General features: G+C 40.8%; 1 protein-coding gene across 2 annotated transcripts in view; it reads right to left on the bottom strand.

Moving 5' to 3' along the window:
- Positions 1 to 200: 200 nt before the first annotated feature.
- abch1 (ATP-binding cassette, sub-family H, member 1) overlaps positions 201 to 15,567 on the bottom strand; it is a 30,371-nt gene continuing 15,004 nt past the window's right edge. For both annotated transcript variants that reach the window (XM_030070630.1, XM_030070631.1), the window contains exons 9-20: positions 15,194 to 15,290; positions 14,103 to 14,271; positions 13,126 to 13,226; positions 9,977 to 10,047; positions 9,375 to 9,424; positions 8,115 to 8,171; positions 7,825 to 7,895; positions 7,442 to 7,530; positions 6,542 to 6,645; positions 3,993 to 4,152; positions 2,655 to 2,759; positions 201 to 1,035 (exon numbers count right to left, since the gene is read on the bottom strand). In XM_030070630.1, the coding sequence (XP_029926490.1) occupies positions 929 to 1,035; positions 2,655 to 2,759; positions 3,993 to 4,152; positions 6,542 to 6,645; positions 7,442 to 7,530; positions 7,825 to 7,895; positions 8,115 to 8,171; positions 9,375 to 9,424; positions 9,977 to 10,047; positions 13,126 to 13,226; positions 14,103 to 14,271; positions 15,194 to 15,290 (1,181 nt within the window). In that variant the 3' untranslated portion in view covers positions 201 to 928. The remainder of the gene's footprint in view (positions 1,036 to 2,654; positions 2,760 to 3,992; positions 4,153 to 6,541; positions 6,646 to 7,441; positions 7,531 to 7,824; positions 7,896 to 8,114; positions 8,172 to 9,374; positions 9,425 to 9,976; positions 10,048 to 13,125; positions 13,227 to 14,102; positions 14,272 to 15,193; positions 15,291 to 15,567) is intronic.

A 15,567-nucleotide genomic window follows, 5' to 3' on the forward strand; every position in this document is an offset into this window, starting at 1 on the left:
ATCAAATTCAGTCCTGATTCCCGTTTTTCAATTTCGTATTTTTGATCCGAGCCTAAAATTGAACTATGAAAAACCAGACATATTTTGGATTTTGGTGTTAGATTAAAAAACAAATAACAAAATAACCAGTCACTTTTTCATTTTTTAATTTTTGATTGGCAATTGAAAATAGAAAGAACGAATGATACACGGATTATTCTACGACTCTAGACTTTGTCACTTTTACAGTTACATACATCTTTTTTTTTGTTTGTTTTGCTTTTTCTGTCGGTTATGTTTTCTGTAATGCAAATATAAGATAGACAACAATTGACTTATTACTGACAAAACCAATGCTCTACAATATATTTAGTATATTCACCATTTTTTCCTCTGTTTTTTTTTTTTTTTTTTCAAAATGGAAAAATAGGCTTTTCATGCCCAACTTCTTTTGATCAGGTGGGAATGAAGCAAAGTGTATCACAGAGAATCCTAGCTATTACGATTCTCTGTGGCCCTGAGTTTGTGTGCGGCCCATTCAGGGAGTCGAACTTTTCAACAGCCTGCAGACAGAAGCGGAACACACACTATCCTCATTCGGTATTCACTATTCACTGTTAAAACCAATGTTGTTGTGCTAAACAAGAATGTACTCGGTCTTGTGTACTTCTAGGTGCAACGTTTTGAGAGTTCCCAACACTGAATAGGTCAAAGCAACTGTCGCAGGGTCAGGTTTCTGGGGATGAGAGGAGGGAGTGTGTTTCATGTGTGTGTGTGTGTGTGTGTGTCTGACAGAGACAGAAACTGATGTGCCGGTCCTTCCTCCCTCTCAGGCACAGTGACCCCCTCCCAGTCCATCCACAGATGAAGGGCCCAGGCTGGTGGGTAAACCCCGGGCCTCACCTGACAGCTCTCTCCCGGCTGAAGGACGCTTTCTGGGGCGAGGCTGTCACGTTCTCAGCTTGAGGATGACGGTGGCCAGGATGAGGAAGAAGGTGTTCCAGCCCAGGGTGACCGCAAATCCTCGCCACACCATCATGTGGGTCAGACCCCAACCTGTGGAAGGGATTTAGATCACATTAGATCAATTTACTAATTAATTTTTCTGTAGGAAACTATAGATTTCTCAACATTACTTGCAACTTAAAACAAAGAGTTCAGGATCTGAGAGCACAATGCAAGGCGATGATGAACCTAAGGATAGAGAGGCAGGCAACTGGAAAATTGATCTGGATCTGTGGATCGGTTCAGCAGCCAACAGTAGAAAAATGGTTGTACTCGGTCGCTGCCACGTGTTAATGCATGTAACTTTATGTATGTAAATCAGGGTGTTGCTGAGAAGAGCTCGAGTTCTAAGCCAGCTTTTCTTGAATAAATATTCCTCTGGCCATATTATGTTCATGTATGAGGCAAAACTGCTGGGTAAATATAACAGCCAGGCAGAAATGTCATCAGTGAATGCATTTGCACATGGAATATTTTGCATACGTGATCACATCTGGGTGAAAGACATTTGGGATTAGCTGCTCATATGACTGTTGTGGTGATGCCCTTAAGCATCAGCTTCAGTTGATACCTTCTGGGTGCAGCATAAGAGTACCTTAATTTAAGAGTGAACCAGAGGCTCATTTATCACCACTGTAATTACTCTGCTTAATGTGCACATAAAATGAAGCGGCGTCTTCATTCGAATTTTGCACTAATGAATTCACTGCACTCAGCCGAGCTATAATCTCCTCCTTTGGCCATATTAACCTGCTGTCAAAGTACAGTATATCTTGTGGCAAATTTTAATATGTATTTTTATGTTTTCATTTTGCGTGTTGTTCCCTTTTTTTTTTTTTTTTTTAATTGTGGCATCTATATTTTATTGCGTTTTCATCTTGTGCAAATCCTGTTTACAAACCAAATTTCCAGCTTCTGAGTTATGAATTATGAACTTACATTACATTAATGTTATGTTTGACTATATATTGAGCTTATTATGATCTGGAATAAAATTGGAAGGGGAAAGCGCATGTGAATGCAATCACCAGATGAGGGATAGAGTAGCATGAAGTGGTTTTGTCAATACTTTTGTAAATGCTTAAGTTTAAGAAAAAAACACATACAACCTGTTAACGCTGTCCCCTCATGGGATTTTACTAGCAAATATAACATTTAATTCTAATTGCCAGAAAATGGGACCCATTGTCGGCCAAGAAGTGGAACTCTGGCCCTGCTGACATCTTCCTCTGTCTTATTCTCCAGCGTGCCTCTACGACATGTTTTTCAACAGGAAATTGCTGTCCTTACTTCCTCTCCTAAGCGTGTATCGAGTAACATGGAGGGAGCACATGTCTGTTATCTGGTCTTATTGTTCAGAGAAGATGAGATCAAGACAGAAAGGGAGAGAAACAAGAACCAGGGAGACAAAGACTTGAAACCAGTGAAACCAGAATCCCCCAGCCCGGGAAGCTGAATTACAGAGGATCCAGGGCTGTTTAATGATTTAGAAAACTAGTTTAAGAACTGTAGAGTGTAAGGTAACGATCCAAGTGTGTGTGTGAGTGTGTATGTGTATGCATGTACACGTGTCTAATAGAAAGACACATTGATTGTACTCCATACAAGCCATGACAGCTCACTGTGTTGTGTAACGGATGAGAGTTGTGTAACATGTGAGTGTGTATTACCTCTGTACATGATACAGCGAAGGGCTTCGGAGGCGTACGTCTGAGGGAGCACCAGGCTGAGGTAGCGGAGAGGATACGGGATACACTCCACAGGCCAGATAATACCTACCAGGATGGGACAGACACTGTGTAAGACCTACACCTAATGTGGATGATGAGCAATTTAATCAAGCCCTTGCATTTATAAATCCCCATGTCCATTCTTTCAACATGGTTATCTTATATAATTTTCATGCATTATCCAAAATAGGTGGTTGTGCGGTGTTCTAGTCCTGCCTGGACTTTTTGTTTGTCTTTGAGGGAATCGTCCTCTATGACTGTCTAGCAAACAATGATGAGCTGTTTGTGCAGCGGCTGTGAATGCGACTGCACTGTCCTGTCCGCAGCGGATGACGGACAGGAGTCATGACTGGTGGGAGTGGACTGTGCTGGAGCGCTTCAGGAAATCGGCGACTATCAGAGGTGATGATGTTTCTACCCGCAGCGATAGCATTTCTAGCCGTGGCGATGACCTTTCTAACAACGGTGATGACTTTTCCACCCATGGCAACGACATTTTTAGCTGCTGTGATGATGTTGTGATGACCTTTGGACCCGCAGCGATGACGTTTGCTAGAGACCATGAAGGCCGCTCTACTCACAGTGAGGATGTGCCTACGCCTTGAGAGGAGAGTTGATTAGCATTGTTTCCAGTGGTAATCAACTTTTTCCCTAAGTTTTCTTGAATCAAGTCATTTTCTTGATACTAGTAGGCTGATCGGCCTCATTTTGCCTTGTTTCAACATATTTATGCCTGTTCCCCAATAAAAAACAAAACAAAAAAAAAAACATCTGAAACATCATCCCACTGCGAGGTCTGGCAAATTTGATCACATTAACACCTTGCATTAGAATGAATTTATAGATATCCAGGGTTAGGGATCAAACCTTAATTCCTGATCACTGTCAGCTTTGTAAAATGTATATGACGTATATAGTGATATATGTCATTAAAATGACTGAATGGGAATATGTTGAGCTCCAACAGCTGTGTAAGCGTTATAGTCTAATCTAGCCACAAGAGGGCATCTGGTGTCATTAAAAAAAAAAAAAAAAAAAACTCTCTTTGCCTGCCTTGTTGTTTTTCTCTCAGCCTTTGCTAGCTGCTTTTGGCATCAATAATCTTATTGTCAAGCCCGCATCACGTCCAGAAGGCTCACCAGTCAGGTTTTATGTCCCAAACCCACTCACCTCCACATCACCTCGCTGCGATCAACACTGGGGCACTGAGATATATTCACGGTCTAGCAGTGAGATATCTACTGCTGTATGCACACACTCAGACACACAGAGGCTCACCGCTGATGATGAGGTTGGGATAGAAGATGCCCAAGGCGGCCTGATTAGCGTTCTGCTCGTCATCGATGGCAGCGGAGATGACGAGGCCAAAGGAGATGCCGGTGACACCCTGCAGCACAATCAGAGCTACAACCAGCACTATGGAGCCTTCATTAGGGATCTGCACAGAGGGGGGAAGGGAGGAGTTGGATGGAGAGATGGGACAGATAAGGCTGTAAGGAAACAGAATGGGCTCTTGTCATTTTTAACCGGTTTAGGCTATTTTCATGCACACAGCTGGAATGGCATGGCAGAAGGAAAAGCAGACTCCCATGGGTGGTTTAAGTTTTAGTGTCTGTTGATGCAAAATGATTATTATTAAGATACCAGGTTTATTTCCATAGCATTATGGATGGTCACTGCCAGCATCTACCTCTGCCTGCTCGTCTATCATGCCTCTACGATAAGCTTTTGATGAGGAAACACTCCTCTGACTTCCTGTCCTAAGAGTGTATCATCTAACATGGAAGGAGCTCAGGCTGCTGTCAGGTCCTATTGTTTGGAGAGGATGAGATCAAGGAATAGAGAAAGAAAGAGACTGAGGGACAAAGATGGGAGAAACAGAAACACTCCCTGATGTTTTCCACAGTTCTCCACGGATTTGAAGCCAAAAATACTTCAGGAAATGAAAGTAATGCTGGGAGATTACATTCGGCTGTAAATTACAGAGACAGACAGAGGTGTGAACAAGACAGGGGCGTTTTACAAAATGTAATAGCATTTCATGAAATAATAATAAAGACATAGGAAAAAAGTCTGTACGTGTCAGGTCAGTAGATGGTAGCAATAACTCACTCAAGACAGAAATCTGCAGGCATTTATAGGAGTTTGAGAGTTTGCGTGCGTGTGTGTGTGTGTGCTTGTGCACTTGTACTTTAGTGTGTAAGGCACTGTCCGTCTCCCCTGACAACGTTCAAAAATAGACCTGCACTGAGAGGCCACATGACCACTCGGTTGCCACAGCAATCAAGAGCTGTTGTCGTGGCAATCCCACAGTGATCCTTGGAAACGGCTAACTCATGAAGTGATTTATGGAGCGGTGGTCTCTTTGGACTTCGGCACCTTAATTAACGCGTGCACACGGGCATATGCAGGCACACACACACACACACACACACACACACACACACACACACACACACAAAAGCATGGGCCGATGGGTGTGCATGCATCCAAACACACGGAGACACACTCGTACACACATACATGCACCCTATCCATTCCCCATAGTTTGAGTGCCTTCTTCTCACTCTATTGATTCTATGAAAAATCAGTAGTGAGCAGGGTCTCTGTGTTTCGATTGGTTCATTGTTCTCACACCAGGCGTGACCTTGTTGACCTCTGGTGCTTGCTGCATGCTGGACACACACCGCAAGATTTACACCACATTTCCTCCCTAGTGTGCTGCCCTATGTACATTTTTAAGGAGAAACCTGAATGATACAGAAAATTATTATCCTTGAATAAGAGAAATATGTCTAATGGTAAAAAATGTTCATTATTTTCATATAATATGGCTCCATTTGGGTGATGTAAATTTTCTGAATGTTTGTACGTGTGGTAAAATAATAATAATAATAATAAAACGTTAGATTTTAGCAATATGGGAGGTGAAATCTTTAATCTGTAATATTTAATGTATCAAAACCCCTCCCTTTATATCAAACTCTCTAGGAACATCATGATTCCAGGCTTTGTAGTATTTTTAGAGGCTTTCTGCTTTATTAATAAGTCTTCCGATCTCCAAAAAATGGCTTCAACAGTGACTTTGGTCTTTAATTAGAACAGGAAATCTTATAGTGTGACTATCGGTTTAACACTGATTAATGGTCAGCTGAGCAGAATTGACCCAGTGGTTTGTGTTTGCAAACAAGTATTGACCTTGTGATGAAGAATGGATGACATGGAAGGTCGACGGGGAAAACCTCAGGACAAAAGGTGTGGCATCACTTCTTCTTCTTCAGTTTTCTGCCACTGGTTCAACTTTAAATCTGGAAGGTGACTAATACAAAACTGCTCCAATTTCCATTATAAATCTAGTAGTCATGAGGGATTTATTAAACTGTACCTTCTCTGTCTTCTTGCTGTTGTCTATTTTTGACCCTTGGACGTGAAAACAAGTCAGAGTGCTCAATGATTCATAAGCAATGACTTCCACTGACACTGCCAGACGAGCTTGTCTTACAGCACTGTCAGTAGCGTACGCTCGTAAAACCCAAGAATTGTTTATATTCTATTTATTGTTTTACATTCTTTATTTCTTTTTATGGCTTACTCTGCGTTCTCTCTTTGTGCATGCAATCTACTTCTTTTTTTATCTGCTGAATCTGAAAGCTTTTTGCTGCTTCACTGACCTAATTTCCAATCAATAAAGTTTCATTTTATCTCAATGCGTGTCAGCTTTGTGTGTGTGTGTGTGTCTGTGTGTGTGTGTGTGTGAGGAAGAGATGGGTGTGTTGTTGTTCCTTCGTGTGCCAGTCTGTTTTGGTGTGCATGTTTGGGAGTCACACCTTGAAGACGAGCAGGATGAAGAGGAGCAGCAGGATGATTTGAACGCTGATGACAAACAGCTGAGAGAAGAGGTGGGCCAGCATGGTCTCCAGAGAGCTCACACCTGGTAGACAGACACAGAGAAAGAGAATAGAAATTACAATAAAATATGGCTTGATACGAGCATAAATAATTCAAACAAAGTAATTCATGGGTCCCTGGTAGATAATATACCAATTGAAAGCATAGAAATCACTGATTCATGGTCGGTGAAAAGCAACTGTTTTCCATATTGCTCAAGATGTTTCCATGCCTTCCTCACAATGCATGCTGGGATGTCCTCCAGCCAAAGCCGTTACCCGTAGGTAGGAATAAGTGTGTATGGAAAATGGACTGATGGATGGATGTTTTTCCGTGCTGGACAATGTCAGCTTTACATCATTCCTGGTGCTGTGATCCTGTTACTCCACCTAGTGGCAATTTCTTGGTTGGTTAAATGATGCACTCATCTGGTGAGATCAGATTTAACAGCTGTACTGTCTCTGTGTGATTTCAAAAGTATACAGATCAATTTCAAACACCTTTGATTCTCACCAAAAGGAGGAAAATAAATAACTTGTGTGCTTTGTGGTATGTCATCGGTAGTGTTTCAAAGATTTAACAGCGCCTATACATTTTTTTTTTCATTCATTCATTAAAAAAAAACTGACATACTGGCAAAAAATAGGATAAACTTACACTAAACTAAGTCACCTAAAAGCATATCCTTTATGTGTGTTTTAAAATATAGAAGGTCATGTCTGAAGATCAGCTACATTATTAAGAAAAAATATACCCATAAATTCTAATAAATGAAAACTACACACCATGGACTTCAGTCATATGTCAGTTTGGGAGCAGCATGAACTTTGACCTCTCACCTGCGACCCAGCATCTGTCCAAAAGACCCTCCTTGCGCTCCAGGACAAAGGAGAGAGCCGTCAGACCGACCGCCAGGTAGAAGGTGATACTGGATGGGTGGAGAGGAAGAGGAGGGACAGGGAGAAAGTCAAACAACAGGTTGGCGAGTTGGTCACTGTGGAAGAGTTGCCGGTTGAATTCCCAGTGGCCAGTACTGATGAAATGCTCCTGAGAAAGAGCAGCAGGATACTACCTACTTAATACTAGTTAAAAAATGTTTAATAAGCCATTCATGCATGAACAAAAGCCTGAGTCAATATATATTTAAAAAAACATCATAGTTTTTTTTGGGAAATCCTGACAGTTGATAGCAGCTCTCCAACCAGTGTCACCGTTCACTGACCTGAGAACAGCTCCCGGTGTCACAAACGTAGTGAAGTCTGTGTTTTGGCTGCCATAGACTGGCTCTTCAAACTAGAGGACAAAAGTACAAAAAGAGTGATTTAAACTGACTTCATAATCTACATATAATATTAGCAGAAACATGTTTTCAAGCTGTTGAAGTTCTTTTTCACACTATTCATTCAGGATGACAATAGAAATAAATTCTGCACACACACACACACATACACACACACACACACACACACACACACACACACACACACACACACACACACATTTTTTTTTTACCTTTATAGGCAGGGCCACCAGGTAGGCCATACTACCCAACTTATTGTCAACAAAAGCCTGTGGACAGAGGACAGAGTTTGAACAGTCCTAATAACACACGGCACAAGTATTCGATCTAGAGCTGCAACGACTGGTTGAATAATCAATTAGTTGCCAACTATTCTGATAATCAATTAATCATATTGAGTCATTTTGAAGAAGAAAATTTTCAGATTCTCTAACTGCAGCTTCTCAGATGTGAATATTTTCCGGTTTCTTTAGTTCTCTGTGACAGTAAACTAAATATTTTTGGGTTGTGGGTTGGGACAAAACAAGGTATTTGAGGACATCATGATGGGCTGTGGGAAACATTTTTCCACAATTTTCTGACATTTTAGGGACCAATTACTCAGTTAATCATGAAAATCAGAATAATCAGATTAATCGATTTAATAACTGTTAAAACAATCATTAGTTGCAGCTCTAATTCGATCACTGTTTGATATCTGTGTCACTTGCTGCTGAAGTGTCTGGGGTGAATAGCAGCCTGCTGTATGGAAACAGGCACACATTCGCAAAAAATGCTGTGCTAAAACCAAATTGTCAGTGGTATCTTGTTTAAATGAATGGATGGACTGTAAGCCAGTAATGGTATTACTGGCTTGCCATACACTAAATTACACTGTCAGCACTGTCCTGTCATACAGATCCTGTCCAGGCAGGACTGACTGAGCCAAGTTACTTATGAATCACAGCAACTAGCTAGCAATGTTTGCTAAATACAAACTGTTTACATTCTGGGGCACAGAGTCTTGGAATTCATTTCTAAAGTTGCTGCACAAATCAAGCAGACATCAGGATTGTAGCTTCAACAGACAGTGTGTGTATAATACTTTTTGCCATGCACAGTGTTTAGTGGAGTGTCTATATGCACTGCTGAGATGCTGCAGAGCCCTGAGAGTCCTGTGTGCTGTTATACCAGGACATGCAGCAGAAGCCACAAGCATGAACTAGTATTGGTGATGTGGCAAAGTCAGCTGAAGAACGCAATATTTTGCTCAGTGATTCTCTAGTTACAACACCATGATACCAGAGCACTGTGTATTTTTACAGCTGGATTTTTACTCCCTCTAAACCCTGCCCTTCACAAGAACCTGAGGTGCTAGTGCACTTGTTGTACTTGTTAGAGTGATTCTGACAACACCTCTCCGGGTAAAAATAAATCTGGCAATCATCTCAACATGTGAGGTAACAAAACACACAGTAGAAAGTAGAAAGTACCTCAAAGGCCTCGTGTATTTTTTTCTGGAGCATAATGGCAATTTGTCGATCTACAGGAAAAAGAAACAGTGATTATTGTTTTTAACCTTCAGTTTAGCTCATTCAGACATAATGTTTCCTTCAATGACATTCTGCAATAGGTCTTTTCTGACTGCTGTTATTGTCTTGAATAGATATATAGTATTTTAAACACGATTACGTGACCAATTGAACCTGCGCAGTCAAACTTCACCATTTCATAAAATTTAACTGCACATGTGAAGAATTTCATTCCAAAATGAGACGTGCGATGCCAATCTTACAATATAACTTCTGGCATGAAATCTCTTGTATTTCAGTTATGAACTATTTTTGGGCATTTACAGACGCAGCTGGAACAGCTGAGGACAGAACAGCCTGTACTTCTGGGGTCTCGAGTAATGAATTTGAGGTATACATTTTTAATGACGCTGCACTTTGGACTGCAGCTCAGGAACAGTGAGGCATACTGCGACTCGCCAGGAAAATTTTCACATTTAAAATTGACTCAATGAAACAGAGCCATTCTAACTAAGAGACTAACGAGCATGAGGGTTTGGGACTGAACCAGGCCCACAGCTTACTAGTCAGGTCCAGCCAGACGTGCACTGATCCTCCATCGACCACGTCTCTGGAAACCTGGTGCTGGAGCATCCTGTACAATCACAAGCAGGGTCAGCATCAGAAAAACATCACTGCATTCACCGATTAATAAAACTGGAACGCACCTGTTTCAATTCAAGCAAAAAATCATATGTGAATGTTGACATAAATGCAGACTGTGTGCATCTTGTCTTGTCAGTTCAGATTTCATTATCAACATAAACATGCTGTGGTGCATCTGATGTGGTACATTAGTTCAAGCTGAGCCACACATGATAAGGAGATAATCGCTCTGTTGATAGCAAGATAGAGATAGATAGATAGAGACACAGCAGACACCATCTGAGAGAAGGTGCAACGCTGTACCTTAAATTGCAGGGGGCTGCAGCATTTTGGCATTCACTACAGGACAACACAGTGTCCTGTGACATTTTTACTCTGAGAGTTTATATCAAGTGCATAACTTTTGTGTGACCATAAAATTAGCACATCAAGATTATTTCTACCCCCAGAGAATCTTTGAGAAATGTTTGTAAACTACAACTCCAATCTGTAGATAATGACACATGCAGGCCAAACATGACTGCTTTGCATTTAGTTGCTTAGCTCTTATTATAACCTGCTGCCGAGCTGTCTTAGTACAAGCATGGTCTGCTAATAGATACCTGTTTTGTATCATATCATTTTCTTTATTTAATTGGTTTAAATAAAGTTTTGTTTAAGCACTTTGGTAAGTGAGCAAAGCTGCTGAAAAGATTTTATTTTGTTGACTTCAGTTTACTAGAATGTAATCTTGATATGGAGCTTTTTCATAGCGGCAATTTTGACATGAAATAGCAGGTAAACACAGGTGTTACTAATGACATCAATTAATGTTCTGGTTACCTACTATTCATGTCAAAATACTGTAGTGAATGTGTCAAATGGCAAAATAGCTGAGAAAACAAGCTTTTGTGACACCAGTAAAAACAAACAGAGGAAAAACAAGTTGCAGCTTTTGTAGCTTTCTCCATGTTCTATCCTAAAAAAGAAATTAGAAGTGTGCAAAACACCTTTGAATAAAATCAAATATAATCAAATAATTGCCCTGATGTGACAATATGTGACATTATGGGTATCGACTGATATCAGCATTAAAATGAAATAGTGCCCCAAAATGAACATTTCTGCCGTGCTGATATGAGAAATAGGTCAAATTTGTCCTGGTTGTGGCTGTCATTAGGATTTTCTTCAGGCAGAACGTCACCCAAGCCTGGTAAAGTAGGACAAATCCTACAGTTTTGTTCGAGAGAAAATACTAAATAAAAATAAATATGACATGTTTAACATAATCTAAGTCGCAGTAGTTTTCCTGTTTTGCTCAGTGAATGTGTGCATTTTGAAAAGCATTGCATTTCATGTCTGCATCTGCCAGAGGGCCTTCACAATAAGAGTAGGCAGGGTAATATGCTCATTCCACTATAGGAGAGACTTGGCCTCATTTGCATAATATTCGCTATTATTTGCATATTATTAATTAAACTTTCACAGGCCTGTTTTATTTCAACCAACATCCTGTCATGCTGTGCACCCAGCTTTTTGTTTCTCACAGATTGTTTAAATGCAGACCTTGTGGAATCACATCTGATCTGCAAGTACTGTGGATGTCAGCTGAAATGTAAATGCAATAGACCACACAACAGATTTTTCACAGCAGCCATTTGGGCATGACCAGCAGGTAAACACCGCTGATGACATTAATGAAGTTTTTGTTCCATTCAGGTCTAACAGAACCAGGGTCCTGGTGCTGCTCATGCAGGCTCACTGGAAACACTCTGCTACACTTGACTGAACCTTAGGCAGTGTCATTAGTAGCGCCTGTGTTTACCTGCGATTCATGTCAAAAGGCTGCTGTTAAAAAGATCTAGCCATTAATTCAGACACACAAAGGGAACTGGGCAACCACAAGTCAATTCACACAAACCCTGAATCATCCAAATGATATGAATCCCTGCAACAGATGAGTGAGGAGAAACTCGTTTTCCCACGGGGAGACAACAAACCCTGCATGACAATAACGTTTGGGCCATGACAGAGTCACATGAACAACGCATGATGATGACAAAATGAGCATGTGATTGGTCGGCACTAAGCCATGAATTAGGGACAGGAAGGACCAGACTTTCTACCCCGGTAAGACACACACGCACAGACACACACAGACACACACACACACACACACACACACACACACACACACACACAGCAGTGATTCACAATTACAGAAACAACCAACACCTTGTACCCTTTACCCTTGAATGCTGACTCATCATCACATGATGGGAGTCGGTGTGCGCTGGTGTGGTCTAATGTCTGTACCTGTGTGTGTGTGTGTGTGTGTGTGTGTGTGTGTGTCTATTTCAAAGAAAGAAACAGGGAAACAATACTCTGTCTGCAACATGCCTAAGAGGTGCCTGTAGAACAATAAATCATCAGCAAACACCTCAACCGTCTTTCTCTCTCCGTCCATGTGTGTGTGTGTGTGTGTGTGTGTGTGTGAGAGAGTGTGTGTGTGTGTGTGTGCATGTGTGCGCTATGGCTCGCATGAGTGTCACTGTGTTAATATGTTTTTCTCACTAAAATGTACTGTGTGTTACATTGGCATTTTGAAATAGATGGTGTGGTTTAATGTGGTTGAGTTCAACTAGTGAAAACCCCTCTGATGCATGCGCGTGCAAACACACACACGCACACACACACACGCCTACAGACATTTCTTTAATACAGTAGAATTAGCACTGCGTTACAGGTATGTTAAAAACATCAGTCTACACTGCAAAATAGCATTACCTGAGCCAAATCATATGATTAACTGTGTTTGCCAACTGGCAAGGAAAGTTAATCTGTTCATCTTGGTCTGATATCCTGCTGGCAGACAAACAGACAGAGCGGGATGCAACCAAAACCCATCCCACTCTAATGTCCAAGGTAAAAAAAAAAAAAAAAATGTGTCACCAGCAGGGAGTGTCCAAAGACAGGAGAGGAAGAAGGTCCAAGTCAAGACATGTCAACCCAGACTACCGCTGCTCTGACTCTCATTATTTTGAGAGCCACAGCAGCTACATGAGCTACATGAATCGCTTTCTCTCACCTCTTTGTCAGGTAGCTCGTGAAGTTCTTGCTGAAGCCAATGACACCCCAGTACTCTCCGTTATAGATCCCAGTAAAAGCCTCTGCATGGGACAAGGGCACCTTGAATATAGGAGGACAAAAGCCACAGACATTTTATTATACACTACATATACATATAAGCCTTTATTTAACCAGTGAATGTTGACTGAGCACACACTTTTTCAGCAAAACTCTGCTTCACGTTTGTATACAGCTATGTATGTTCACACCTCAGTCCTGTACAGTCGCTCACTTAACAGCTACACTGGAGCAGGTGTGGGTTGTATGCCTTGCTGAAGGGTACTAAACACTTGTATGTATGGAAAGGACTGTACACATATCTGTGTGTGGATGTTATGCAGCACATGAAAACTGTTTCTGTGACAAAAAAGTAGGTTCAACGGCTGTTCACACCGCACACTTTCTATACACTTCCCCATTTACTAGAAGTCAGTTTCAAATAGCTTGTGCCTGAAGCAGAAGTGAAAGGTGTTAAAAGGTGAATGTAAAATTGAATCTTGAGAAAGACCTTGTTATTTCCTCTCTACGCTGAATCAGTTCTCAATTGCCTGTGCTCTCCCTGACGGGCACTTCAAGTCATGTGTCTGTTCAATCGTTGCAAAATACAACGATTGCAAAAAGTCCTAATATGCTGCCAGCCAGCATGCTGTCTTTCAGAGGGAGTAGTGGGCTCAGATATTGGAATAATATGAAATTAGACTGCCTAAGAAATCCACTGGTACCAAGTATGTCATGCTATGTTGTCAGCAAAGGGGCTAAATATTGCTCCAATCTTTGAGCTAGAACTACCTTTCACACAGGAAATGTTTGTGTGGAGCTTTAAAAATGACAAAGTTCGTCTTTAGTTGTCATACATTAAGATTAGAAACTGAGTGTAATGATGCTGCACATTGTCAAATTTCATGTGTATTAGTAAAATAAGTACCAAATCAGTACCTGTTCCACACTGGAATTGTCCAGGAAGGAGAGCAGGGAGTAGCTGTAAGAGGAGGGGGAGGTCTCGTTGTTCACCACGGCAACCTGGATCCCCTTGGGGTCTCCTCCGATGCACAGACACATCAGAGAGATCTGGATGACGGGCAACAAGAACTGGAAACACAATGACCTGCAAATACAAAGGAGTCACACACAGTTAGGCTTTATGGACATGTTGCTTTGCAAATAAATCTGTCTTTTTATTGCCCCTTTACTAAATATCAGATATTGTCTGAAAACAGTCTGGAAAACATGTTTCATTTGTAACTGACTTTTCCGAGAGCAATTTGGTCCCAGTTATATTTATGCTCTTCTGTGGCATTATACATAAAGTGAATATTTGGAGAATTCACACTGCAGGCTATGGGTTTGGCTTCACTGATTTTCAGTGTTATGAGTCAGTGGTTAAATGTTTATGAATGTACGTGGTCATCATCATTACTATCAGCATTTTCATCAACATCTGAGTTGTTCAGATGTGATTGTTTCATAACTACTATATAATTGAGCTGACATGAAAATAAAACTCAGTATTAACTATTTTGATGTAATGAGATAGCTTGAGCTTTTTGCATAAAACAAATAATATTTTGGTGGTGTACTTGATTTCACCCAGTTTACTGAACATCAGGTAGTGTTTTTTTTTTTTTTTAAGAAATTTTTAAGAAAATAGTCCTGCACATACAAGCAGGCTCTGCGTTTTTATTTCTTGTCTTGTCAAGGTTAAGGTCCTCTGACTTTTCTGAGGACATTTAAAATATACAGTAAAATCACAGTATTACATCACCTCTCCATAATTAGATGAAATATCCACACATGGGGTTAATTAACCTCACCCCTACACAAGGAGGTGTGGCAGCCACATATTTTACAGTGCAGCCATTAAAAACATATGTTTGATGTATTACTACTGAAAGAGCATTTGTCAAAAAAATAGAAATAAAAATAAGTTTTTTTAAAAAACGCTGTATATTGTAGGGGTTTGGGCCATTGAGTCAGGATTCTATTGATTTTTAGATCACCGTCATTATCAGCATCATCATCATCCTCACCCTGGCATTCTCTTCATCCGCACCATGGTTTTGATCATCAGGGCTGCAATGTTCCTCCACTTTGGCAGCACATGCCTGACTCGCACCTTCCAGTCAACTGTACACACACACACACACACACACACACACACACAGACACACAAGTGTAACAGTCTTCGTGATACAAAGACTAAAGAGGCCATACAGAATATCTGAAATAGTACTGATGTCAGACTTAAGACCAAACTGTAAACCAGGGAAAACACCAATAAAGCCAAAAAAAACCCCACCTACAATATATATCCATAAATAATGGAAGTATGTACTATTTTTTTTACCAAAGATGACTTAACACAAATTGTCTGTGACCTAGAATTCAATTTAGGATTTTCAAC

Source organism: Myripristis murdjan, chromosome 15, assembly GCF_902150065.1.
Source record: "Myripristis murdjan chromosome 15, fMyrMur1.1, whole genome shotgun sequence".
NCBI classification, from domain to species: Eukaryota; Metazoa; Chordata; class Actinopteri; order Holocentriformes; family Holocentridae; genus Myripristis; species Myripristis murdjan.